This window comes from Mesoplodon bidens (genome assembly GCF_964165515.1).
Source record: "Mesoplodon bidens genome assembly, contig: HAP1_SCAFFOLD_1188, whole genome shotgun sequence".
Taxonomy (NCBI): Eukaryota; Metazoa; Chordata; class Mammalia; order Artiodactyla; family Ziphiidae; genus Mesoplodon; species Mesoplodon bidens.
In genome coordinates, this window is record NW_027672239.1 from 1 (window position 1) to 25,566 (window position 25,566).

The following is a 25,566-nucleotide window of genomic DNA, read 5'->3' on the forward strand; positions in this document are numbered from 1 at the left end:
TCTGCCTATCACCTACAATGACGCCGTCCCTGGGGAGCATCCCATGATTGGGGAACCTCCACCCTGGCGTGGGGTGGACCGGCTACAGTGAGGAGCCCCCCTGGAAAGTTGAGGCAAAGAAGCCCCCGCGGAAATGAGCCAGGATCCCTCCAGGAAAGGAAGACACAAGTGAGGACGACTAGCGGCTGAAGGCAATGTTCAGCGCGCTGCGGTTCCAGGAGATGGTACCGGAAACATGCTTCCAAAGGACCGTGGTGGGGACCGGGGCTGGCAACGCCTGGGGACACGTGGGCTGGGCGAAACGGTGCTGAGGGTCACATCCGCCTGCCGTCTCTGACACCGCTCCCCGGCTCCAGCCAAGCCAGGGACACGAGCGGGAGGCGGGGGCTGTTCTCAGGCTGCAGGAAACGGCGACCCGCAGGCCGGCGGCGCGGGGCCCGGGGCGGGGAAGACCGCAGGACGCGGGAGCTGGATTCCTGCACAACCCGCCAACAGGGTGGCTGCTCCCGTCGGGCACATTGGGAAGGGGCGGCCAGGGGGCTGGGACACCGCTTACCGCACGGCACCCGGTTCCTCCGCTCCAGCCGGCACCGAAGTGGAATCGTGCGCTCGGCCCCGCCTGTTGCTCACAGCCCGGCCCAGGGCGCTGAGGGCGCTGAGGGCGCTGCGGACGGCGCGGGCGCGGGCGCGGGCGTGGGCGCGGGCGCGGATCCGCGGGGCGCGTGCAAGGCGGGGGCGGGGCCTCTGCGCCCGGGCCGCCTCCTCGGCCTATAACTGAGCCCCCGGGCTCCTCGCTCCCACACGGCCCCCACCGGACCCGTGCAGCCGCTTCGCCCCTTGCTTTGGACCTCGGGCCTCACTTCTCCTCCAGATGGACCCCAAGTGCTCCTGCCCCACTGGTAAGGGAGCCCTGGCTTTGAGCCTTAGGATGCCCCCTTCCCAGGCACAGGACGACAAGGGAGGGTTTTGAGTTTGAGCTCAGGAGGACTCCTGTCACGGGTCCGGGGCTTTCTTGGTAGCCAGGCCCCTGGGAGCATGTCAGTCTCCCTTTGCCTCTCTGTTGACACTGAGGGCACGGAGGCTCCAGGCTGTCCTTCTTGAGGTCACCCAGCTGGTCAGGGGATTGCTAGACCGGGACCCAGTGTTTGGAGGAGGCCTCGGAGCTGCCAGGACTGGATGGGAGGAGGGGACACTGCCTCTTCGGGGTTCAGGCCATGGGCCCTGGCCCCCAGCCCCAGTCAGCCTGGGCTGGGTCTGGAGCCTGGGACCTTCCCTGTGGAGTCCCATCAGGAGGGGACCTACTCTCCTTGGACCAGAAGAGACGAGCTGGGGCTTCTCTATCCGCCTGAGTGGACACGAGCTCCCAGGACTGGGTCCTGACGGAGGAGGAGGGCTCAGGGAGGCATTGCTGACCGTCTGCTGTAGCTCCTGCATCCCTCTCCCTGCTCACTGCTGGCCTTTCCCTTCCTGGCAGGCGGCTCCTGCAGCTGCGCTGGCTCCTGCACCTGCAAGGCCTGCAGATGCACCTCCTGCAAGAAGAGTGAGTGTGCGGGGCCTTCTCTGGCAATGCGGGGTGTGGGCTGAGTGCGAGGAGGGAGCCCAGAGCTCAGCAGGCAGGAGCAGGAGAGAGACCAAACTTCCCGGCACCCCCCTCACCAGGAAGGGATTCCCAATCAGAGCTGGAATCACCTTCGACATGACCGAGACCCAGGCGCGCACTAGAGAACAGGGAGACTGAGGCCCAGACGGGTCACCAACCAACGACCTCAGACCTGTCACTAGAACTAGTCCTCCTGCCTCCTGAGGCACGCTTCTGAATCCTCCCAGGGACTGAAGCACTGTAGGGACATGAGCGAGCGAGCGACCGTGTGTGGCTTCTCGGACCTGGTGCAGCCCCTTCCTGTCGAAGCAGCCCAGAGCTTCCCTATCCCGAGCGGGAGCTACTCTGTGAGGGGTTTGCCTCCACTTTGATCCTGAGGACTTGGCTCACATCACTGGTGGTGCTGGGGGCTGGCTTTGTCTTGTCCCCAGAGGCCCTGCTCAGTGTCTCTCCAAGGCGCTGTGCCCTGTCCTGGGCACAGATGGGGCAGGCGACCTGAACCTAGTGCCTGAGAGCAATTCTCTCAGGACAGAGGACACCGTCGTAAACTCAGGGTCTGGGCCTGAGGGCGGCTGGGGCCAGGCCTGCTGTTGGGAAGGGTGGTTGCGGACAACGCGTGGTCCGACTGCACGCTGCCCTTGCCTCCCCAGGCTGCTGCTCCTGCTGCCCCGTGGGCTGCGCCAAGTGTGCCCAGGGCTGCGTCTGCAAAGGGGCCTCGGACAAGTGCAGCTGCTGTGCCTGATGTCGCGGAGAGCCTGCCCCAGGTGTCAACAGGGCAACCAGGACAAACCTGCATTTTACCGTTTTTCATACAAGCGGACCTGACGCTACATTCCTTTTTCTATGAAATATGTGAGTTGTAATAAAAGTTGTTGACTTTATTCTGGCTCTGTCTTCCTTCTTCTGTCTTGAACAAAGAGACGCCGTGCCCATCAGGGCTGGCGTGGGGAACTGGACTGGACGTGCAGAGACCTCGGCTCTGGACCAAAGAGTACCCCCCCACCCGCCAAAACCCACGCACACGGAGCGTCTTAGCCCCTTAGGTTAAGTTGAGCTTCAGTTTCTCAGCTCCAAATGAAAGCCTCGCCCGATGACATAGGGCACTGGACACACAGAGGACACGCTCCCTCTATTCCCCTTACGAGTAGGGATTGCAGAGAACGTTGTCCATTTCTCATTGTCCTTCTCTGGGGGCCCCTGCCAAACTCAGTCCTCGGTGATGAGAGCATGGAAAAGTACCCAGAGGGGATGGAATCCCACACCCCTCTTGTTTGACTTCTACACGCGACTGGCGTCTAAAACACCCTGGAAAGACCTATTTGTATTTTCTGCCACAGTTTTAACCCTGGTCAGTAAAAAGAATCGCTGAGATAAAATAGAAAAGGACACTATATGTGACACCCATTTTTCCCTTCAACACGTCAAATCACCTTCATACGTGGAGGAGCAATTCTGAAAGCTGGACGCTTTCATATGCTGCACTTACATTGAAGGTGTGCCCGAGTCCTGGGAACGCTTCACAGACGCCCCACTGTGCGGACCACACACGCCTGGAGCAGCTCTGCCCCCTGCCTCCCCACAGGGAACATCAGTCTTGGCTTGCCCAGGGCTACTGACAGGACACTCGCCACCCGTGACAGCTCCCTGCAGGGCCTTGGCTCTGAATCTTCGCAAGTTCCTCCCTAGATCAGGCTGACATCTTCCCTTCCCTCAAATGCAGCCCGTGGCTACTTGACACCCCGATAGTGATTTGAATTTGGTGGGAATTTCCCAGCTGTTTCCCTGAGACTTGCTTTCAGAAGAAGGACCTCATGTGTTCCTCTGCAGAGTGATGGTGGTGCTGCAGTGCGGAGGGCCTGGTGCTGTTTATTAGCAAGAAGCGTGTGCTGAGGGAACAGGTAATATAGTTCAGGTGTTGCGCCCCCTGGCGGTCTGGGGAGGGAACTCCTAGTTGATGGGCACTCGGAGAGAAAGAGGAGACACGTGGCTCAGAAGTCAGGAGCAAGATTGCCCACAGGTGCCCTGTGTGAAGGGGGGCATTTCAGGAGCCGGCCCGTTCTGCGTGCGTGGGTGTTGGTGTCAGGCACTCGGGTTCACAGCCAGCATGCCACTTCCTGACCTGGCAAGTCACTGATACTCTCGGAGATTTCATTTCCTCCTTTCGCTAAAAAAGATTAATTTCAATGAGGGGGAATAAGCCAGATAGTGGCCTGGCTCCTAGCTCGGGCTTCCCGAACGGTGCCCTTTATGATCGCTCTCTCCACACTGACATTTGTGCACAGAGAATCCTTGAGCTCCCAACAAGCTCCTGGAGAAAGGCTCCCTGGTTTGCAAGCAAGCTCATGGTGAGGGCACAGATGGATAGGAACCTTGCTTATCCAGTGCCAGAGGGCGTGGGGATGTTCTCCAACAAGCCCCATGGAACGAGGCACCGCCACAGCATTTGCACAGACTCAGTGAACCTGCAAGGTCTGGAGTGAGGGTGCCAATTGCAGAGAGGTTAAGCAACTTACCCAAGGGCACACAGCCTATACTCAGAGGACTACGCCTACACTACAGCTGTCTCACCTCCCGGCCACAGGGTGCCGGTTATGACATCACTGGAGGCTGAATCCGGCCTCTCCTTTTTCAGGGCTGCAAGGGTCTTCGGAGACAGTCCAGCTGTGCTCCTGGCTGCAGAGGTGGGAGGCTGAAGCCCAGAGAGGTCACAGAGCTGTGCAGAGGGCTCTGACTGCCAGCTCAGGGCTTTCCCACCGCTGCCTCTGTGCCAGGTGTTCCGTGTTCTCACCTTTCATGGGATGACATGGTGTCCGGTTGGGCGGGGGGCTGCAGTCAGCCTGCAGGAGGGCCAGTCCCATCTGTGTCACATGTAGCCCTGTGACATAACCTCTCTCTGGCTCAGTCTCCTCTGCTCTAAAGGGCAAAATAATAGTGTCTGGCTCTCGGGACTACAGAATTGAATACACGCAAAGAAGGTCAGAACCTACCGGGCACTCAGTGAGTCATCCATCGGATCACCGATTCACTTATTTATCTCTTTATTTATTTGTTATCATTAGCCTAGGAGACATTGTCCTCCTTCCAGACACGCAAGCAAGGATGGTGTGTTTAGCTCTGTGCTCTGGGCCGTCCTCATCAACCCTGTGAGCCTGGGACCAGTTCCCCTGAGAGGGTTATCCGGCCTTCCCGCAAAGAGCCGTTGACACTACAGGTAGAAAGCCGTGAGTCACACAGTCGCCGTCCTCCTAACACATACAGAAGGATCCTGCCATTTCTGCTGTCACCTGCATCCGGATTTCCTTACCATTTTCTTTTCAGCGATTTTCCGAAATATGTTATGCCAAAAGAAACCTCTTGAACACTACTGAAGGAGAGAGTCAGAAGGCAGCCACAAAGTCATAAATCCATTCCTATTCCGTCACTCTGGTCGCCCCCAGGATTGAGCTGGACATGGCAGAGACGGGCTGAGGACACAGCTCTGGGCCAAAGGGGAGCTTTCTCACTGACTCCCTCTCTCAGCCGCGAAGCGACAAAAGCACAGAAGCAGGGCACCACTCCCCAGCACCGTGGGCCTGCCTCCGGAGCCTCCTTGTACTGTAGGTAGTTTGGCCTTTGGGAAACGGGCTCCTGACTAGGATCTCCCTTCCCGGTTGGTGTGACAGTTCAAAGAGCAAGAGTGATGAACAAGGCTTGGCCTGGACTCCACGGTGAGTAACTGTCGGGACTACTCAAAGGGAACTATCCACTTGTCTCGCTGCTTTGTTATTTAACGCCAGGTCTGCCTATCACCTACAATGACGCCGTCCCTGGGGAGCATCCCATGATTGGGGAACCTCCACCCTGGCGTGGGGTGGACCGGCTACAGTGAGGAGCCCCCCTGGAAAGTTGAGGCAAAGAAGCCCCCGCGGAAATGAGCCAGGATCCCTCCAGGAAAGGAAGACACAAGTGAGGACGACTAGCGGCTGAAGGCAATGTTCAGCGCGCTGCGGTTCCAGGAGATGGTACCGGAAACATGCTTCCAAAGGACCGTGGTGGGGACCGGGGCTGGCAACGCCTGGGGACACGTGGGCTGGGCGAAACGGTGCTGAGGGTCACATCCGCCTGCCGTCTCTGACACCGCTCCCCGGCTCCAGCCAAGCCAGGGACACGAGCGGGAGGCGGGGGCTGTTCTCAGGCTGCAGGAAACGGCGACCCGCAGGCCGGCGGCGCGGGGCCCGGGGCGGGGAAGACCGCAGGACGCGGGAGCTGGATTCCTGCACAACCCGCCAACAGGGTGGCTGCTCCCGTCGGGCACATTGGGAAGGGGCGGCCAGGGGGCTGGGACACCGCTTACCGCACGGCACCCGGTTCCTCCGCTCCAGCCGGCACCGAAGTGGAATCGTGCGCTCGGCCCCGCCTGTTGCTCACAGCCCGGCCCAGGGCGCTGAGGGCGCTGAGGGCGCTGCGGACGGCGCGGGCGCGGGCGCGGGCGCGGGCGTGGGCGCGGGCGCGGGCGCGGATCCGCGGGGCGCGTGCAAGGCGGGGGCGGGGCCTCTGCGCCCGGGCCGCCTCCTCGGCCTATAACTGAGCCCCCGGGCTCCTCGCTCCCACACGGCCCCCACCGGACCCGTGCAGCCGCTTCGCCCCTTGCTTTGGACCTCGGGCCTCACTTCTCCTCCAGATGGACCCCAAGTGCTCCTGCCCCACTGGTAAGGGAGCCCTGGCTTTGAGCCTTAGGATGTCCCCTTCCCAGGCACAGGACGACAAGGGAGGGTTTTGAGTTTGAGCTCAGGAGGACTCCTGTCACGGGTCCGGGGCTTTCTTGGTAGCCAGGCCCCTGGGAGCATGTCAGTCTCCCTTTGCCTCTCTGTTGACACTGAGGGCACGGAGGCTCCAGGCTGTCCTTCTTGAGGTCACCCAGCTGGTCAGGGGATTGCTAGACCGGGACCCAGTGTTTGGAGGAGGCCTCGGAGCTGCCAGGACTGGATGGGAGGAGGGGACACTGCCTCTTCGGGGTTCAGGCCATGGGCCCTGGCCCCCAGCCCCAGTCAGCCTGGGCTGGGTCTGGAGCCTGGGACCTTCCCTGTGGAGTCCCATCAGGAGGGGACCTACTCTCCTTGGACCAGAAGAGACGAGCTGGGGCTTCTCTATCCGCCTGAGTGGACACGAGCTCCCAGGACTGGGTCCTGACGGAGGAGGAGGGCTCAGGGAGGCATTGCTGACCGTCTGCTGTAGCTCCTGCATCCCTCTCCCTGCTCACTGCTGGCCTTTCCCTTCCTGGCAGGCGGCTCCTGCAGCTGCGCTGGCTCCTGCACCTGCAAGGCCTGCAGATGCACCTCCTGCAAGAAGAGTGAGTGTGCGGGGCCTTCTCTGGCAATGCGGGGTGTGGGCTGAGTGCGAGGAGGGAGCCCAGAGCTCAGCAGGCAGGAGCAGGAGAGAGACCAAACTTCCCGGCACCCCCCTCACCAGGAAGGGATTCCCAATCAGAGCTGGAATCACCTTCGACATGACCGAGACCCAGGTGCGCACTAGAGAACAGGGAGACTGAGGCCCAGACGGGTCACCAACCAACGACCTCAGACCTGTCACTAGAACTAGTCCTCCTGCCTCCTGAGGCACGCTTCTGAATCCTCCCAGGGACTGAAGCACTGTAGGGACATGAGCGAGCGAGCGACCGTGTGTGGCTTCTCGGACCTGGTGCAGCCCCTTCCTGTCGAAGCAGCCCAGAGCCTCCCTATCCCGAGCGGGAGCTACTCTGTGAGGGGTTTGCCTCCACTTTGATCCTGAGGACGTGGCTCACATCACTGGTGGTGCTGGGGGCCGGCTTTGTCTTGTCCCCAGAGGCCCTGCTCACTGTCTGTCCAAGGCGCTGTGCCCTGTCCTGGGCACAGATGGGGCAGGCGACCTGAACCTAGTGTCTTGAGAGCAATTCTCTCAGGACAGAGGACACCGTCGTAAACTCAGGGTCTGGGCCTGAGGGCGGCTGGGGCCAGGCCTGGTGTTGGGAAGGGTGGTTGTGGACAACGCGTGGTCCGACTGCACGCTGCCCTTGCCTCCCCAGGCTGCTGCTCCTGCTGCCCCGTGGGCTGCGCCAAGTGTGCCCAGGGCTGCGTCTGCAAAGGGGCCTCGGACAAGTGCAGCTGCTGTGCCTGATGTCGCGGAGAGCCTGCCCCAGGTGTCAATGGAGGACCACGGGCCGACCTGTGTTTTTATACAACTCTGACTTGATTGCTACCTTCCCTTTCCTATGAAATATGTGAGTTGTAATAAAAGTTGTTGACACTCTTCCGACTCGGCTCTTTTTTCTGTGCATTGGGAATAAGGGCTTTTGTGCCATCCAGGGCTGGTGTAGGAGACTGGATGAGAAGTGCAGAGACTTGGGTACTGGAACAAAATGTGAGTCCCTAACAAACTGAGTGCCTAAGACAAGCCACACTCCCTCACTGGGTTCATCTTCCGTAAAATGGAAGAGCATTAGACCAGATGCTCTAAGGGTGTTGAGCAGATACAAGGTCCCCTCCATTCTCATGGCAAGGGTTCGTGGCATGGCAAGGGTTGGTGACTTCTCAACGCCTCATTTCCCATCCTCTGATTTCCCTGGCTAACTTCACGTCCTCATAGATTTTAGGCTTCATAGACTCGAAAGAAGTTGGAATCACACCTCCAGTTACCTGAATCCCTACCTGGAAGTCTCAAACTCCCTGCACTGAAAGATGTGTGAATTTTCTAGCTGTGGTTTTTATTTTCTAACTTCACAAACCTAAACTTTGGTAAAATAAAATTAAGTGAACTACTAAGAAAAATTTCAAAGGACACAAAATACAAAACCCAATTTTTGATTCAGTAAATTTGAATAAATGTATGAGGATCAGAGTAATACAGGAAAAATTTAAAAAGTAAAAACATGTTTGTTCACCTGAAACTAACACAATATTGTAAATCAGCCATACTTCAATTATTAGAAAAAAACCATGAGTTCATCAAAGGAGTATGTTGAACACGGAAAACACTTTCAAACGCCCCACTGTGTGGATCACCCACACCTGAAGTAGCTCTTCCCACCATCCCCACGGGGAACATCCGTCTCGGCTGGCCCAGTGCCAGTGAGAGGCCACCTGCTACCCCTGAGAGCTCCCTGCGGTGAGTTGGCTCTGAATCTTTGGAAGTTCCTTTAGGTCAGGCTGAACGCTGCCTTCAAAATCCAGCCCTTGGCTACTGGAAACCAGCAAAGTGACTAGGAATTTGTAGGTAATGCCCAGCCATTTCCCAACAAGAGGCAGAGTACCTGGAAACTGGTTCCACATGAAGGACTTCATGTCTGCCTGTGCAGGGTAGTGTCAGATTCTGCATTTACAACGTGGTGGTGGTATTTATTAGGAAGGAGTGAGGCGCTGAGTGACCTGTAAATAATGGCGAGAGCTGGTCCTCCTGACAACTTCTGGAGGGATTTGCTATTTGATGGAAAGTCAAAGAGAAAGACGAGTCACGTGGCCCAAGTGTCAGGACCGCACTCACCCACAGGTGTCCTGTGTGAAGAGGGGATTTCAGGAGCCAGCCTGTGCTGGGTGCATGGGTGCTGGTGTCAGGCAGTCTTGGTTCACAGACCACAGTGGCACTTACCAGCCGCGTATCCTAAATGAGTCGCTCGACCTCTCTAAGTCTCCATGTCCTATAAAAAGGAGATGATATCCCTGTGTGGTATTGAGAGTGGCCTAGCTCCTCACTAGGGCTTAATAAACTCTGTCTACTAGGATGCTTCTGTTCACAGTGACTTTACTGGGACACAATCTTGCTGAATTCCAACAAGCTCTTGGGGAAAGGCTCATGGTGTTGCAAGCATGACTCCAGGCTGGAGGTTCAGGTTTGATTGCAAGTTTACTGATCCACTGGCAGGGGGAGTGCGGATGCCCTGCAATAGCCCCCCTAGGATAAAATGCTGCCACACCATTTGGAGAAACACAAAATCAATGCCCACCCTTCCTATCACTTGATCTATATTGAACCAGTAACACAGTGAACCTGCAGGGGCGGGAATGATTGCGCCAGCTACCCAGAGTTTCAGCAACCTGCCTAAGGGCACACAGATCATATTCAGAGGTCTGAAGCTAGAGCAAGGCTGTCTCACCTCCTTGCCAAAGGTCGCCGATTAGGAGGTCACTGAAGGCTGAGTCCTGCCTATCATTATTCAGAGCTGGAAGTGTCCTTTCAGACAGTCTAGTTGTGCTTCTGGCTGCAGAGATGGGAGACTAAAGTCCAGAGAGGTCACAGAGCTATGCAGAGGGATGTGACTGCCTGCTCAGTGCCCTTCCCACTGCTGAATACTGAAAGGGAAATAACCACTTTTCATGCTTTGCTCTTTAATGCCAGGTCTGCCCATCACTTACAATGATCCCTTCCACGGGGTGGGATCTCATCCTTTGGGAACCTCCATCCTGGTGCAGGGTGGACTGGCTAGGGTCAGGAAATCCCCTGCCAAGTTTAGGCCAGGAGCACAGGGACAAGTGTGCCCATCCATCCATTCAGTAGTGCAGAAAAGAAGGAAGGATGGGAGGCAGAGGCCTGAGTTGGTCGCGGTGCTCTTACGGAGAAACGTTAGAGAAGCGCTGCCTAAGGACCATCGTGGGGACCAGGACAGGAAATGGTGGGGGAAGAGGGAGTCGGAGGATTGGTGGTGAAGGTCACATCCACCGCCGCTCTCTGCACACAACTCCCAGGATCCAGCCATGCCTGCGACGGGAGCGCGAGACTAGGGTTGCACACGGGCTCCGGAAAGGGGGAACCTGAAGACAACAGCGCGGGGGCCGGTGGTGGGGAAGACAGCGAGGATACAGAGGCTGGGTTGCTGGAAAATCCCGGAACAAGGTGGCTGCCGCCCTCGGGAAAATCGGGAGGGGCGGACAGGGAGGCTAGGACACCGCGCACCTCCTGGCAAACAGTCCCTACCGGCGAGCAGGCACCAAAGACGGCTCTCCGTGCGCAGAGCGGACCCACGTACACTGGGAGAATCCTGTCTCGGCCCCAAGGGTTGCTCACAGCCGGGGCCCCGGGCGCTGCGGGCGGGGCGGGCGCAGATCCGCGGGGCGGGCGCAAGGAGGGGGGTGGGACCTCTGCGCCCGGGCCGCCTCCTCTGGGTACAAACACTGCAAGCAGGCTCCTAGGCTCCACACGCCTCCCACCAGCTCACGGGCCTCTTGGCCGCTTGCTTTCGACCCCCGGCCTCGCCTTGGCTCCAAATGGACCCCAACTGCTCCTGCCCCACTGGTAAGGAACCCCTGGCTCTGGGCCTTGGATGCCCGCTTCTCAGCCCAGGACACACTGTCCCTGGGGTTAGATGAGGAAGAAGTTTCAATTTGAGCACAAGTGGACGGCCGCGGTTCACCCAGTGCTTTCTTCCCAGCCAGGGCAGCGACAGCATTTTTTTAATCTATTTTTTGTTTTGTTTTTTGGCTGTACCACTCAGCTTGTGGGAGCTTAGTTCCCTGACCAGGGACGGAACCCAGACACTAGGAAGTGAGAGCGCTGTCCCCTAACCACTAGATCGCCAGAGATTTCCAGCCTCTATTTTTGAAAGGGGAGTACAGAGGCTCAAGACTGCCTTTGTTGAGGTCACCCAGCAGGTCAGGGGATTGCTAGACCCAGGGTTTGGAGGAGGCCTCGGACTTGCCGGGACTGGATGGGAGGAGGGGACACTGCCTCTTTGGGGTTCAGGCCATGGGCCCTGGCCCCCAGCCCCAGTCAGCCTGGGCTGGGTCTGGAGCCTGGGACCTTCCCTGTGGAGTCCCATCAGGAGGGGACCTACTCTCCTTGGACCAGAAGAGACGAGCTGGGGCTTCTCTATCTGCCTGAGTGGACACGAGCTCCCAGGACTGGGTCCTGACGGAGGAGGGCTCAGGGAGGCATTGCTGACCGTCTGCTGTAGCTCCTGCATCCCTCTCCCTGCTCACTGCTGGCCTTTCCCTTCCTGGCAGGCGGCTCCTGCAGCTGCGCTGGCTCCTGCACCTGCAAGGCCTGCAGATGCACCTCCTGCAAGAAGAGTGAGTGTGCGGGGCCTTCTCTGGCAATGCGGGGTGTGGGCTGAGTGCGAGGAGGGAGCCCAGAGCTCAGCAGGCAGGAGCAGGACAGTGACCAAACTTCCCGGCACCCCCCTCACCAGGAAGGGACTCCCAATCAGAGCTGGAATCACCTTCGACATGACCGAGACCCAGGCGCGCACTAGAGAACAGGGAGACTGAGGCCCAGACGGGTCACCAACCAACGACCTCAGACCTGTCACTAGAACTAGTCCTCCTCCCTCCTGAGGCACGCTTCTGAATCCTCCCAGGGACTGAAGCACTGTAGGGACATGAACGAGTGACCCTGTGTGGCTTCTCGGACCTGGTGCAGCCCCTTCCTGTCGAAGCAGCCCAGAGCCTCCCTATCCCGAGCGGGAGCTGCTCTGTGAGGGGTTTGCCTCCACTTTGATCCTGAGGACTTGGCTCACATCACTGGTGGTGCTGGGGGCTGGCTTTGTCTTGTCCCCAGAGGCCCTGCTCAGTGTCTCTCCAAGGCGCTGTGCCCTGTCCTGGGCACAGATGGGGCAGGCAACCTGAACCTAGTGCCTGAGAGCAATTATCTCAGGACAGAGGACACCATCGTAAACTCAGGGTCTGGGCCTGAGGGCGGCTGGGGCCAGGCCTGGTGTTGGGAAGGGTGGTTGTGGACAACGCGTGGTCCGACTGCACGCTGCCCTTGCCTCCCCAGGCTGCTGCTCCTGCTGCCCCGTGGGCTGCGCCAAGTGTGCCCAGGGCTGCGTCTGCAAAGGGGCCTCGGACAAGTGCAGCTGCTGTGCCTGATGTCGCGGAGAGCCTGCCCCAGGTGTCAACAGGGCAACCAGGACAAACCTGCATTTTACCGTTTTTCATACAAGCGGACCTGACGCTACATTCCTTTTTCTATGAAATATGTGAGTTGTAATAAAAGTTGTTGACTTTATTCTGGCTCTGTCTTCCTTCTTCTGTCTTGAACAAAGAGACGCCGTGCCCATCAGGGCTGGCGTGGGGAACTGGACTGGACGTGCAGAGACCTCGGCTCTGGACCAAAGAGTACCCCCCCACCCCCCAAAACCCACGCACACGGAGCGTCTTAGCCCCTTAGGTTAAGTTGAGCTTCAGTTTCTCAGCTCCAAATGAAAGCCTCGCCCGATGACACAGGGCACTGGACACACAGAGGACACACTCCCTCTATTCCCCTTACGAGTAGGGATTGCAGAGAACGTTGTCCATTTCTCATTTTCCTTCTCTGGGGGCCCCTGCCAAACTCAGTCCTCGGTGATGAGAGCCTGGAAAAGTACCCAGAGGGGATGGAATCCCACACCCCTCTTGTTTGACTTCTACACGCGACTGGCGTCTAAAACACCCTGGAAAGACCTATTTGTATTTTCTGCCACAGTTTTAACCCTGGTCAGTAAAAAGAATCGCTGAGATAAAATAGAAAAGGACACTATATGTGACACCCATTTTTCCCTTCAACACGTCAAATCACCTTCATACGTGGAGGAGCAATTCTGAAAGCTGGACGCTTTCATATGCTGCACTTACATTGAAGGTGTGCCCGAGTCCTGGGAACGCTTCACAGACGCCCCACTGTGCGGACCACACACGCCTGGAGCAGCTCTGCCCCCTGCCTCCCCACAGGGAACATCAGTCTTGGCTTGCCCAGGGCTACTGACAGGACACTCGCCACCCGTGACAGCTCCCTGCAGGGCCTTGGCTCTGAATCTTCGCAAGTTCCTCCCTAGATCAGGCTGACATCTTCCCTTCCCTCAAATGCAGCCCGTGGCTACTTGACACCCCGATAGTGATTTGAATTTGGTGGGAATTTCCCAGCTGTTTCCCTGAGACTTGCTTTCAGAAGAAGGACCTCATGTGTTCCTCTGCAGAGTGATGGTGGTGCTGCAGTGCGGAGGGCCTGGTGCTGTTTATTAGCAAGAAGCGTGTGCTGAGGGAACAGGTAATATAGTTCAGGTGTTGCGCCCCCTGGCGGTCTGGGGAGGGAACTCCTAGTTGATGGGCACTCGGAGAGAAAGAGGAGACACGTGGCTCAGAAGTCAGGAGCAAGATTGCCCACAGGTGCCCTGTGTGAAGGGGGGCATTTCAGGAGCCGGCCCGTTCTGCGTGCGTGGGTGTTGGTGTCAGGCACTCGGGTTCACAGCCAGCATGCCACTTCCTGACCTGGCAAGTCACTGATACTCTCGGAGATTTCATTTCCTCCTTTCGCTAAAAAAGATTAATTTCAATGAGGGGGAATAAGCCAGATAGTGGCCTGGCTCCTAGCTCGGGCTTCCCGAACGGTGTCCTTTATGATCGCTCTCTCCACACTGACATTTGTGCACAGAGAATCCTTGAGCTCCCAACAAGCTCCTGGAGAAAGGCTCCCTGGTTTGCAAGCAAGCTCATGGTGAGGGCACAGATGGATAGGAACCTTGCTTATCCAGTGCCAGAGGGCGTGGGGATGTTCTCCAACAAGCCCCATGGAACGAGGCACCGCCACAGCATTTGCACAGACTCAGTGAACCTGCAAGGTCTGGAGTGAGGGTGCCAATTGCAGAGAGGTTAAGCAACTTACCCAAGGGCACACAGCCTATACTCAGAGGACTACGCCTACACTACAGCTGTCTCACCTCCCGGCCACAGGGTGCCGGTTATGACATCACTGGAGGCTGAATCCGGCCTCTCCTTTTTCAGGGCTGCAAGGGTCTTCAGAGACAGTCCAGCTGTGCTCCTGGCTGCAGAGGTGGGAGGCTGAAGCCCAGAGAGGTCACAGAGCTGTGCAGAGGGCTCTGACTGCCAGCTCAGGGCTTTCCCACCGCTGCCTCTGTGCCAGGTGTTCCGTGTTCTCACCTTTCATGGGATGACACGGTGTCCGGTTGGGCGGGGGGCTGCAGTCAGCCTGCAGGAGGGCCAGTCCCATCTGTGTCACATGTAGCCCTGTGACATAACCTCTCTCTGGCTCAGTCTCCTCTGCTCTAAAGGGCAAAATAATAGTGTCTGGCTCTCGGGACTACAGAATTGAATACACGCAAAGAAGGTCAGAACCTACCGGGCACTCAGTGAGTCATCCATCGGATCACCGATTCACTTATTTATCTCTTTATTTATTTGTTATCATTAGCCTAGGAGACATTGTCCTCCTTCCAGACACGCAAGCAAGGATGGTGTGTTTAGCTCTGTGCTCTGGGCCGTCCTCATCAACCCTGTGAGCCTGGGACCAGTTCCCCTGAGAGGGTTATCCGGCCTTCCCGCAAAGAGCCGTTGACACTACAGGTAGAAAGCCGTGAGTCACACAGTCGCCGTCCTCCTAACACATACAGAAGGATCCTGCCATTTCTGCTGTCACCTGCATCCGGATTTCCTTACCATTTTCTTTTCAGCGATTTTCCGAAATATGTTATGCCAAAAGAAACCTCTTGAACACTACTGAAGGAGAGAGTCAGAAGGCAGCCACAAAGTCATAAATCCATTCCTATTCCGTCACTCTGGTCGCCCCCAGGATTGAGCTGGACATGGCAGAGACGGGCTGAGGACACAGCTCTGGGCCAAAGGGGAGCTTTCTCACTGACTCCCTCTCTCAGCCGCGAAGCGACAAAAGCACAGAAGCAGGGCACCACTCCCCAGCACCGTGGGCCTGCCTCCGGAGCCTCCTTGTACTGTAGGTAGTTTGGCCTTTGGGAAACGGGCTCCTGACTAGGATCTCCCTTCCCGGTTGGTGTGACAGTTCAAAGAGCAAGAGTGATGAACAAGGCTTGGCCTGGACTCCACGGTGAGTAACTGTCGGGACTACTCAAAGGGAACTATCCACTTGTCTCGCTGCTTTGTTATTTAACGCCAGGTCTGCCTATCACCTACAATGACGCCGTCCCTGGGGAGCATCCCATGATTGGGGAACCTCCACCCTGGCGTGGGGTGGACCGGCTACAGTGAGGAGCCCCCCTGGAAAGTTGAGGCAAAGAAGCCCCCGCGGAAATGAGCCAGGATCCCTCCAGGAAAGGAAGACACAAGTGAGGACGACTAGCGGCTGAAGGCAATGTTCAGCGCGCTGCGGTTCCAGGAGACGGTACCGGAAACATGCTTCCAAAGGACCGTGGTGGGGACCGGGGCTGGCAACGCCTGGGGACACGTGGGCTGGGCGAAACGGTGCTGAGGGTCACATCCGCCTGCCGTCTCTGACACCGCTCCCCGGCTCCAGCCAAGCCAGGGACACGAGCGGGAGGCGGGGGCTGTTCTCAGGCTGCAGGAAACGGCGACCCGCAGGCCGGCGGCGCGGGGCCCGGGGCGGGGAAGACCGCAGGACGCGGGAGCTGGATTCCTGCACAACCCGCCAACAGGGTGGCTGCTCCCGTCGGGCACATTGGGAAGGGGCGGCCAGGGGGCTGGGACACCGCTTACCGCACGGCACCCGGTTCCTCCGCTCCAGCCGGCACCGAAGTGGAATCGTGCGCTCGGCCCCGCCTGTTGCTCACAGCCCGGCCCAGGGCGCTGAGGGCGCTGAGGGCGCTGCGGACGGCGCGGGCGCGGGCGCGGGCGCGGGCGTGGGCGCGGGCGCGGATCCGCGGGGCGCGTGCAAGGCGGGGGCGGGGCCTCTGCGCCCGGGCCGCCTCCTCGGCCTATAACTGAGCCCCCGGGCTCCTCGCTCCCACACGGCCCCCACCGGACCCGTGCAGCCGCTTCGCCCCTTGCTTTGGACCTCGGGCCTCACTTCTCCTCCAGATGGACCCCAAGTGCTCCTGCCCCACTGGTAAGGGAGCCCTGGCTTTGAGCCTTAGGATGTCCCCTTCCCAGGCACAGGACGACAAGGGAGGGTTTTGAGTTTGAGCTCAGGAGGACTCCTGTCACGGGTCCGGGGCTTTCTTGGTAGCCAGGCCCCTGGGAGCATGTCAGTCTCCCTTTGCCTCTCTGTTGACACTGAGGGCACGGAGGCTCCAGGCTGTCCTTCTTGAGGTCACCCAGCTGGTCAGGGGATTGCTAGACCGGGACCCAGTGTTTGGAGGAGGCCTCGGAGCTGCCAGGACTGGATGGGAGGAGGGGACACTGCCTCTTCGGGGTTCAGGCCATGGGCCCTGGCCCCCAGCCCCAGTCAGCCTGGGCTGGGTCTGGAGCCTGGGACCTTCCCTGTGGAGTCCCATCAGGAGGGGACCTACTCTCCTTGGACCAGAAGAGACGAGCTGGGGCTTCTCTATCCGCCTGAGTGGACACGAGCTCCCAGGACTGGGTCCTGACGGAGGAGGAGGGCTCAGGGAGGCATTGCTGACCGTCTGCTGTAGCTCCTGCATCCCTCTCCCTGCTCACTGCTGGCCTTTCCCTTCCTGGCAGGCGGCTCCTGCAGCTGCGCTGGCTCCTGCACCTGCAAGGCCTGCAGATGCACCTCCTGCAAGAAGAGTGAGTGTGCGGGGCCTTCTCTGGCAATGCGGGGTGTGGGCTGAGTGCGAGGAGGGAGCCCAGAGCTCAGCAGGCAGGAGCAGGAGAGAGACCAAACTTCCCGGCACCCCCCTCACCAGGAAGGGATTCCCAATCAGAGCTGGAATCACCTTCGACATGACCGAGACCCAGGTGCGCACTAGAGAACAGGGAGACTGAGGCCCAGACGGGTCACCAACCAACGACCTCAGACCTGTCACTAGAACTAGTCCTCCTGCCTCCTGAGGCACGCTTCTGAATCCTCCCAGGGACTGAAGCACTGTAGGGACATGAGCGAGCGAGCGACCGTGTGTGGCTTCTCGGACCTGGTGCAGCCCCTTCCTGTCGAAGCAGCCCAGAGCCTCCCTATCCCGAGCGGGAGCTACTCTGTGAGGGGTTTGCCTCCACTTTGATCCTGAGGACGTGGCTCACATCACTGGTGGTGCTGGGGGCCGGCTTTGTCTTGTCCCCAGAGGCCCTGCTCACTGTCTGTCCAAGGCGCTGTGCCCTGTCCTGGGCACAGATGGGGCAGGCGACCTGAACCTAGTGTCTTGAGAGCAATTCTCTCAGGACAGAGGACACCGTCGTAAACTCAGGGTCTGGGCCTGAGGGCGGCTGGGGCCAGGCCTGGTGTTGGGAAGGGTGGTTGTGGACAACGCGTGGTCCGACTGCACGCTGCCCTTGCCTCCCCAGGCTGCTGCTCCTGCTGCCCCGTGGGCTGCGCCAAGTGTGCCCAGGGCTGCGTCTGCAAAGGGGCCTCGGACAAGTGCAGCTGCTGTGCCTGATGTCGCGGAGAGCCTGCCCCAGGTGTCAATGGAGGACCACGGGCCGACCTGTGTTTTTATACAACTCTGACTTGATTGCTACCTTCCCTTTCCTATGAAATATGTGAGTTGTAATAAAAGTTGTTGACACTCTTCCGACTCGGCTCTTTTTTCTGTGCATTGGGAATAAGGGCTTTTGTGCCATCCAGGGCTGGTGTAGGAGACTGGATGAGAAGTGCAGAGACTTGGGTACTGGAACAAAATGTGAGTCCCTAACAAACTGAGTGCCTAAGACAAGCCACACTCCCTCACTGGGTTCATCTTCCGTAAAATGGAAGAGCATTAGACCAGATGCTCTAAGGGTGTTGAGCAGATACAAGGTCCCCTCCATTCTCATGGCAAGGGTTCGTGGCATGGCAAGGGTTGGTGACTTCTCAACGCCTCATTTCCCATCCTCTGATTTCCCTGGCTAACTTCACGTCCTCATAGATTTTAGGCTTCATAGACTCGAAAGAAGTTGGAATCACACCTCCAGTTACCTGAATCCCTACCTGGAAGTCTCAAACTCCCTGCACTGAAAGATGTGTGAATTTTCTAGCTGTGGTTTTTATTTTCTAACTTCACAAACCTAAACTTTGGTAAAATAAAATTAAGTGAACTACTAAGAAAAATTTCAAAGGACACAAAATACAAAACCCAATTTTTGATTCAGTAAATTTGAATAAATGTATGAGGATCAGAGTAATACAGGAAAAATTTAAAAAGTAAAAACATGTTTGTTCACCTGAAACTAACACAATATTGTAAATCAGCCATACTTCAATTATTAGAAAAAAACCATGAGTTCATCAAAGGAGTATGTTGAACACGGAAAACACTTTCAAACGCCCCACTGTGTGGATCACCCACACCTGAAGTAGCTCTTCCCACCATCCCCACGGGGAACATCCGTCTCGGCTGGCCCAGTGCCAGTGAGAGGCCACCTGCTACCCCTGAGAGCTCCCTGCGGTGAGTTGGCTCTGAATCTTTGGAAGTTCCTTTAGGTCAGGCTGAACGCTGCCTTCAAAATCCAGCCCTTGGCTACTGGAAACCAGCAAAGTGACTAGGAATTTGTAGGTAATGCCCAGCCATTTCCCAACAAGAGGCAGAGTACCTGGAAACTGGTTCCACATGAAGGACTTCATGTCTGCCTGTGCAGGGTAGTGTCAGATTCTGCATTTACAACGTGGTGGTGGTATTTATTAGGAAGGAGTGAGGCGCTGAGTGACCTGTAAATAATGGCGAGAGCTGGTCCTCCTGACAACTTCTGGAGGGATTTGCTATTTGATGGAAAGTCAAAGAGAAAGACGAGTCACGTGGCCCAAGTGTCAGGACCGCACTCACCCACAGGTGTCCTGTGTGAAGAGGGGATTTCAGGAGCCAGCCTGTGCTGGGTGCATGGGTGCTGGTGTCAGGCAGTCTTGGTTCACAGACCACAGTGGCACTTACCAGCCGCGTATCCTAAATGAGTCGCTCGACCTCTCTAAGTCTCCATGTCCTATAAAAAGGAGATGATATCCCTGTGTGGTATTGAGAGTGGCCTAGCTCCTCACTAGGGCTTAATAAACTCTGTCTACTAGGATGCTTCTGTTCACAGTGACTTTACTGGGACACAATCTTGCTGAATTCCAACAAGCTCTTGGGGAAAGGCTCATGGTGTTGCAAGCATGACTCCAGGCTGGAGGTTCAGGTTTGATTGCAAGTTTACTGATCCACTGGCAGGGGGAGTGCGGATGCCCTGCAATAGCCCCCCTAGGATAAAATGCTGCCACACCATTTGGAGAAACACAAAATCAATGCCCACCCTTCCTATCACTTGATCTATATTGAACCAGTAACACAGTGAACCTGCAGGGGCGGGAATGATTGCGCCAGCTACCCAGAGTTTCAGCAACCTGCCTAAGGGCACACAGATCATATTCAGAGGTCTGAAGCTAGAGCAAGGCTGTCTCACCTCCTTGCCAAAGGTCGCCGATTAGGAGGTCACTGAAGGCTGAGTCCTGCCTATCATTATTCAGAGCTGGAAGTGTCCTTTCAGACAGTCTAGTTGTGCTTCTGGCTGCAGAGATGGGAGACTAAAGTCCAGAGAGGTCACAGAGCTATGCAGAGGGATGTGACTGCCTGCTCAGTGCCCTTCCCACTGCTGAATACTGAAAGGGAAATAACCACTTTTCATGCTTTGCTCTTTAATGCCAGGTCTGCCCATCACTTACAATGATCCCTTCCACGGGGTGGGATCTCATCCTTTGGGAACCTCCATCCTGGTGCAGGGTGGACTGGCTAGGGTCAGGAAATCCCCTGCCAAGTTTAGGCCAGGAGCACAGGGACAAGTGTGCCCATCCATCCATTCAGTAGTGCAGAAAAGAAGGAAGGATGGGAGGCAGAGGCCTGAGTTGGTCGCGGTGCTCTTACGGAGAAACGTTAGAGAAGCGCTGCCTAAGGACCATCGTGGGGACCAGGACAGGAAATGGTGGGGGAAGAGGGAGTCGGAGGATTGGTGGTGAAGGTCACATCCACCGCCGCTCTCTGCACACAACTCCCAGGATCCAGCCATGCCTGCGACGGGAGCGCGAGACTAGGGTTGCACACGGGCTCCGGAAAGGGGGAACCTGAAGACAACAGCGCGGGGGCCGGTGGTGGGGAAGACAGCGAGGATACAGAGGCTGGGTTGCTGGAAAATCCCGGAACAAGGTGGCTGCCGCCCTCGGGAAAATCGGGAGGGGCGGACAGGGAGGCTAGGACACCGCGCACCTCCTGGCAAACAGTCCCTACCGGCGAGCAGGCACCAAAGACGGCTCTCCGTGCGCAGAGCGGACCCACGTACACTGGGAGAATCCTGTCTCGGCCCCAAGGGTTGCTCACAGCCGGGGCCCCGGGCGCTGCGGGCGGGGCGGGCGCAGATCCGCGGGGCGGGCGCAAGGAGGGGGGTGGGACCTCTGCGCCCGGGCCGCCTCCTCTGGGTACAAACACTGCAAGCAGGCTCCTAGGCTCCACACGCCTCCCACCAGCTCACGGGCCTCTTGGCCGCTTGCTTTCGACCCCCGGCCTCGCCTTGGCTCCAAATGGACCCCAACTGCTCCTGCCCCACTGGTAAGGAACCCCTGGCTCTGGGCCTTGGATGCCCGCTTCTCAGCCCAGGACACACTGTCCCTGGGGTTAGATGAGGAAGAAGTTTCAATTTGAGCACAAGTGGACGGCCGCGGTTCACCCAGTGCTTTCTTCCCAGCCAGGGCAGCGACAGCATTTTTTTAATCTATTTTTTGTTTTGTTGTTTGGCTGTTACCACTCAGCTTGTGGGAGCTTAGTTCCCTGACCAGGGACGGAACCCAGACACTAGGAAGTGAGAGCGCTGTCCCCTAACCACTAGATCGCCAGAGATTTCCAGCCTCTATTTTTGAAAGGGGAGTACAGAGGCTCAAGACTGCCTTTGTTGAGGTCACCCAGCAGGTCAGGGGATTGCTAGACCGGGACCCAGGGTTTGGAGGAGGCCTCGGAGCTGCCAGGACTGGATGGGAGGAGGGGACACTGCCTCTTTGGGGTTCAGGCCATGGGCCCTGGCCCCCAGCCCCAGTCAGCCTGGGCTGGGTCTGGAGCCTGGGACCTTCCCTGTGGAGTCCCATCAGGAGGGGACCTACTCTCCTTGGACCAGAAGAGACGAGCTGGGGCTTCTCTATCTGCCTGAGTGGACACGAGCTCCCAGGACTGGGTCCTGACGGAGGAGGGCTCAGGGAGGCATTGCTGACCGTCTGCTGTAGCTCCTGCATCCCTCTCCCTGCTCACTGCTGGCCTTTCCCTTCCTGGCAGGCGGCTCCTGCAGCTGCGCTGGCTCCTGCACCTGCAAGGCCTGCAGATGCACCTCCTGCAAGAAGAGTGAGTGTGCGGGGCCTTCTCTGGCAATGCGGGGTGTGGGCTGAGTGCGAGGAGGGAGCCCAGAGCTCAGCAGGCAGGAGCAGGACAGTGACCAAACTTCCCGGCACCCCCCTCACCAGGAAGGGACTCCCAATCAGAGCTGGAATCACCTTCGACATGACCGAGACCCAGGCGCGCACTAGAGAACAGGGAGACTGAGGCCCAGACGGGTCACCAACCAACGACCTCAGACCTGTCACTAGAACTAGTCCTCCTCCCTCCTGAGGCACGCTTCTGAATCCTCCCAGGGACTGAAGCACTGTAGGGACATGAACGAGTGACCCTGTGTGGCTTCTCGGACCTGGTGCAGCCCCTTCCTGTCGAAGCAGCCCAGAGCCTCCCTATCCCGAGCGGGAGCTGCTCTGTGAGGGGTTTGCCTCCACTTTGATCCTGAGGACTTGGCTCACATCACTGGTGGTGCTGGGGGCTGGCTTTGTCTTGTCCCCAGAGGCCCTGCTCAGTGTCTCTCCAAGGCGCTGTGCCCTGTCCTGGGCACAGATGGGGCAGGCAACCTGAACCTAGTGCCTGAGAGCAATTATCTCAGGACAGAGGACACCATCGTAAACTCAGGGTCTGGGCCTGAGGGCGGCTGGGGCCAGGCCTGGTGTTGGGAAGGGTGGTTGTGGACAGCGCGTGGTCCGACTGCACGCTGCCCTTGCCTCCCCAGGCTGCTGCTCCTGCTGCCCCGTGGGCTGCGCCAAGTGTGCCCAGGGCTGCGTCTGCAAAGGGGCCTCGGACAAGTGCAGCTGCTGTGCCTGATGTCGCGGAGAGCCTGCCCCAGGTGTCAACAGGGCAACCAGGACAAACCTGCATTTTACCGTTTTTCATACAAGCGGACCTGACGCTACATTCCTTTTTCTATGAAATATGTGAGTTGTAATAAAAGTTGTTGACTTTATTCTGGCTCTGTCTTCCTTCTTCTGTCTTGAACAAAGAGACGCCGTGCCCATCAGGGCTGGCGTGGGGAACTGGACTGGACGTGCAGAGACCTCGGCTCTGGACCAAAGAGTACCCCCCCACCCCCCAAAACCCACGCACACGGAGCGTCTTAGCCCCTTAGGTTAAGTTGAGCTTCAGTTTCTCAGCTCCAAATGAAAGCCTCGCCCGATGACACAGGGCACTGGACACACAGAGGACACACTCCCTCTATTCCCCTTACGAGTAGGGATTGCAGAGAACGTTGTCCATTTCTCATTTTCCTTCTCTGGGGGCCCCTGCCAAACTCAGTCCTCGGTGATGAGAGCCTGGAAAAGTACCCAGAGGGGATGGAATCCCACACCCCTCTTGTTTGACTTCTACACGCGACTGGCGTCTAAAACACCCTGGAAAGACCTATTTGTATTTTCTGCCACAGTTTTAACCCTGGTCAGTAAAAAGAATCGCTGAGATAAAATAGAAAAGGACACTATATGTGACACCCATTTTTCCCTTCAACACGTCAAATCACCTTCATACGTGGAGGAGCAATTCTGAAAGCTGGACGCTTTCATATGCTGCACTTACATTGAAGGTGTGCCCGAGTCCTGGGAACGCTTCACAGACGCCCCACTGTGCGGACCACACACGCCTGGAGCAGCTCTGCCCCCTGCCTCCCCACAGGGAACATCAGTCTTGGCTTGCCCAGGGCTACTGACAGGACACTCGCCACCCGTGACAGCTCCCTGCAGGGCCTTGGCTCTGAATCTTCGCAAGTTCCTCCCTAGATCAGGCTGACATCTTCCCTTCCCTCAAATGCAGCCCGTGGCTACTTGACACCCCGATAGTGATTTGAATTTGGTGGGAATTTCCCAGCTGTTTCCCTGAGACTTGCTTTCAGAAGAAGGACCTCATGTGTTCCTCTGCAGAGTGATGGTGGTGCTGCAGTGCGGAGGGCCTGGTGCTGTTTATTAGCAAGAAGCGTGTGCTGAGGGAACAGGTAATATAGTTCAGGTGTTGCGCCCCCTGGCGGTCTGGGGAGGGAACTCCTAGTTGATGGGCACTCGGAGAGAAAGAGGAGACACGTGGCTCAGAAGTCAGGAGCAAGATTGCCCACAGGTGCCCTGTGTGAAGGGGGGCATTTCAGGAGCCGGCCCGTTCTGCGTGCGTGGGTGTTGGTGTCAGGCACTCGGGTTCACAGCCAGCATGCCACTTCCTGACCTGGCAAGTCACTGATACTCTCGGAGATTTCATTTCCTCCTTTCGCTAAAAAAGATTAATTTCAATGAGGGGGAATAAGCCAGATAGTGGCCTGGCTCCTAGCTCGGGCTTCCCGAACGGTGTCCTTTATGATCGCTCTCTCCACACTGACATTTGTGCACAGAGAATCCTTGAGCTCCCAACAAGCTCCTGGAGAAAGGCTCCCTGGTTTGCAAGCAAGCTCATGGTGAGGGCACAGATGGATAGGAACCTTGCTTATCCAGTGCCAGAGGGCGTGGGGATGTTCTCCAACAAGCCCCATGGACCGAGGCACCGCCACAGCATTTGCACAGACTCAGTGAACCTGCAAGGTCTGGAGTGAGGGTGCCAATTGCAGAGAGGTTAAGCAACTTACCCAAGGGCACACAGCCTATACTCAGAGGACTACGCCTACACTACAGCTGTCTCACCTCCCGGCCACAGGGTGCCGGTTATGACATCACTGGAGGCTGAATCCGGCCTCTCCTTTTTCAGGGCTGCAAGGGTCTTCAGAGACAGTCCAGCTGTGCTCCTGGCTGCAGAGGTGGGAGGCTGAAGCCCAGAGAGGTCACAGAGCTGTGCAGAGGGCTCTGACTGCCAGCTCAGGGCTTTCCCACCGCTGCCTCTGTGCCAGGTGTTCCGTGTTCTCACCTTTCATGGGATGACACGGTGTCCGGTTGGGCGGGGGGCTGCAGTCAGCCTGCAGGAGGGCCAGTCCCATCTGTGTCACATGTAGCCCTGTGACATAACCTCTCTCTGGCTCAGTCTCCTCTGCTCTAAAGGGCAAAATAATAGTGTCTGGCTCTCGGGACTACAGAATTGAATACACGCAAAGAAGGTCAGAACCTACCGGGCACTCAGTGAGTCATCCATCGGATCACCGATTCACTTATTTATCTCTTTATTTATTTGTTATCATTAGCCTAGGAGACATTGTCCTCCTTCCAGACACGCAAGCAAGGATGGTGTGTTTAGCTCTGTGCTCTGGGCCGTCCTCATCAACCCTGTGAGCCTGGGACCAGTTCCCCTGAGAGGGTTATCCGGCCTTCCCGCAAAGAGCCGTTGACACTACAGGTAGAAAGCCGTGAGTCACACAGTCGCCGTCCTCCTAACACATACAGAAGGATCCTGCCATTTCTGCTGTCACCTGCATCCGGATTTCCTTACCATTTTCTTTTCAGCGATTTTCCGAAATATGTTATGCCAAAAGAAACCTCTTGAACACTACTGAAGGAGAGAGTCAGAAGGCAGCCACAAAGTCATAAATCCATTCCTATTCCGTCACTCTGGTCGCCCCCAGGATTGAGCTGGACATGGCAGAGACGGGCTGAGGACACAGCTCTGGGCCAAAGGGGAGCTTTCTCACTGACTCCCTCTCTCAGCCGCGAAGCGACAAAAGCACAGAAGCAGGGCACCACTCCCCAGCACCGTGGGCCTGCCTCCGGAGCCTCCTTGTACTGTAGGTAGTTTGGCCTTTGGGAAACGGGCTCCTGACTAGGATCTCCCTTCCCGGTTGGTGTGACAGTTCAAAGAGCAAGAGTGATGAACAAGGCTTGGCCTGGACTCCACGGTGAGTAACTGTCGGGACTACTCAAAGGGAACTATCCACTTGTCTCGCTGCTTTGTTATTTAACGCCAGGTCTGCCTATCACCTACAATGACGCCGTCCCTGGGGAGCATCCCATGATTG

At 57.5% G+C, this 25,566-nt stretch overlaps 5 protein-coding genes across 5 annotated transcripts; all 5 read left to right on the forward strand.

Annotated features, from left to right (window-relative positions):
* The first annotated feature begins 760 nt into the window (after positions 1 to 760).
* LOC308610454 (metallothionein-1E-like) lies at positions 761 to 2,497 on the forward strand. Its single transcript, XM_081259585.1, has 3 exons — positions 761 to 899; positions 1,475 to 1,540; positions 2,251 to 2,497. The coding sequence occupies exons 1-3, from the start codon at positions 872 to 874 to the stop codon at positions 2,340 to 2,342; spliced, it is 186 nt and encodes a 61-aa protein (XP_081115711.1). The 5' UTR covers positions 761 to 871; the 3' UTR covers positions 2,343 to 2,497.
* Positions 2,498 to 6,149: 3,652 nt separating this feature from the next.
* On the forward strand, positions 6,150 to 7,854 carry LOC308610453 (metallothionein-1E-like). Its single transcript, XM_081259584.1, has 3 exons — positions 6,150 to 6,288; positions 6,864 to 6,929; positions 7,641 to 7,854. The coding sequence occupies exons 1-3, from the start codon at positions 6,261 to 6,263 to the stop codon at positions 7,730 to 7,732; spliced, it is 186 nt and encodes a 61-aa protein (XP_081115710.1). The 5' UTR covers positions 6,150 to 6,260; the 3' UTR covers positions 7,733 to 7,854.
* A 2,845-nt stretch (positions 7,855 to 10,699) lies between these two features.
* Positions 10,700 to 12,565, forward strand: LOC308610451 (metallothionein-1E). Its single transcript, XM_081259582.1, has 3 exons — positions 10,700 to 10,840; positions 11,548 to 11,613; positions 12,320 to 12,565. The coding sequence occupies exons 1-3, from the start codon at positions 10,813 to 10,815 to the stop codon at positions 12,409 to 12,411; spliced, it is 186 nt and encodes a 61-aa protein (XP_081115708.1). The 5' UTR covers positions 10,700 to 10,812; the 3' UTR covers positions 12,412 to 12,565.
* Positions 12,566 to 16,212: 3,647 nt separating this feature from the next.
* On the forward strand, positions 16,213 to 17,917 carry LOC308610450 (metallothionein-1E-like). Its single transcript, XM_081259581.1, has 3 exons — positions 16,213 to 16,351; positions 16,927 to 16,992; positions 17,704 to 17,917. Exons 1-3 carry the CDS (start codon positions 16,324 to 16,326, stop codon positions 17,793 to 17,795), a joined length of 186 nt encoding a protein of 61 aa, XP_081115707.1. The 5' UTR covers positions 16,213 to 16,323; the 3' UTR covers positions 17,796 to 17,917.
* A 2,845-nt stretch (positions 17,918 to 20,762) lies between these two features.
* Positions 20,763 to 22,590, forward strand: LOC308610460 (metallothionein-1E). Its single transcript, XM_081259591.1, has 3 exons — positions 20,763 to 20,903; positions 21,618 to 21,683; positions 22,390 to 22,590. Exons 1-3 carry the CDS (start codon positions 20,876 to 20,878, stop codon positions 22,479 to 22,481), a joined length of 186 nt encoding a protein of 61 aa, XP_081115717.1. The 5' UTR covers positions 20,763 to 20,875; the 3' UTR covers positions 22,482 to 22,590.
* The last annotated feature ends 2,976 nt before the right edge of the window (positions 22,591 to 25,566 follow it).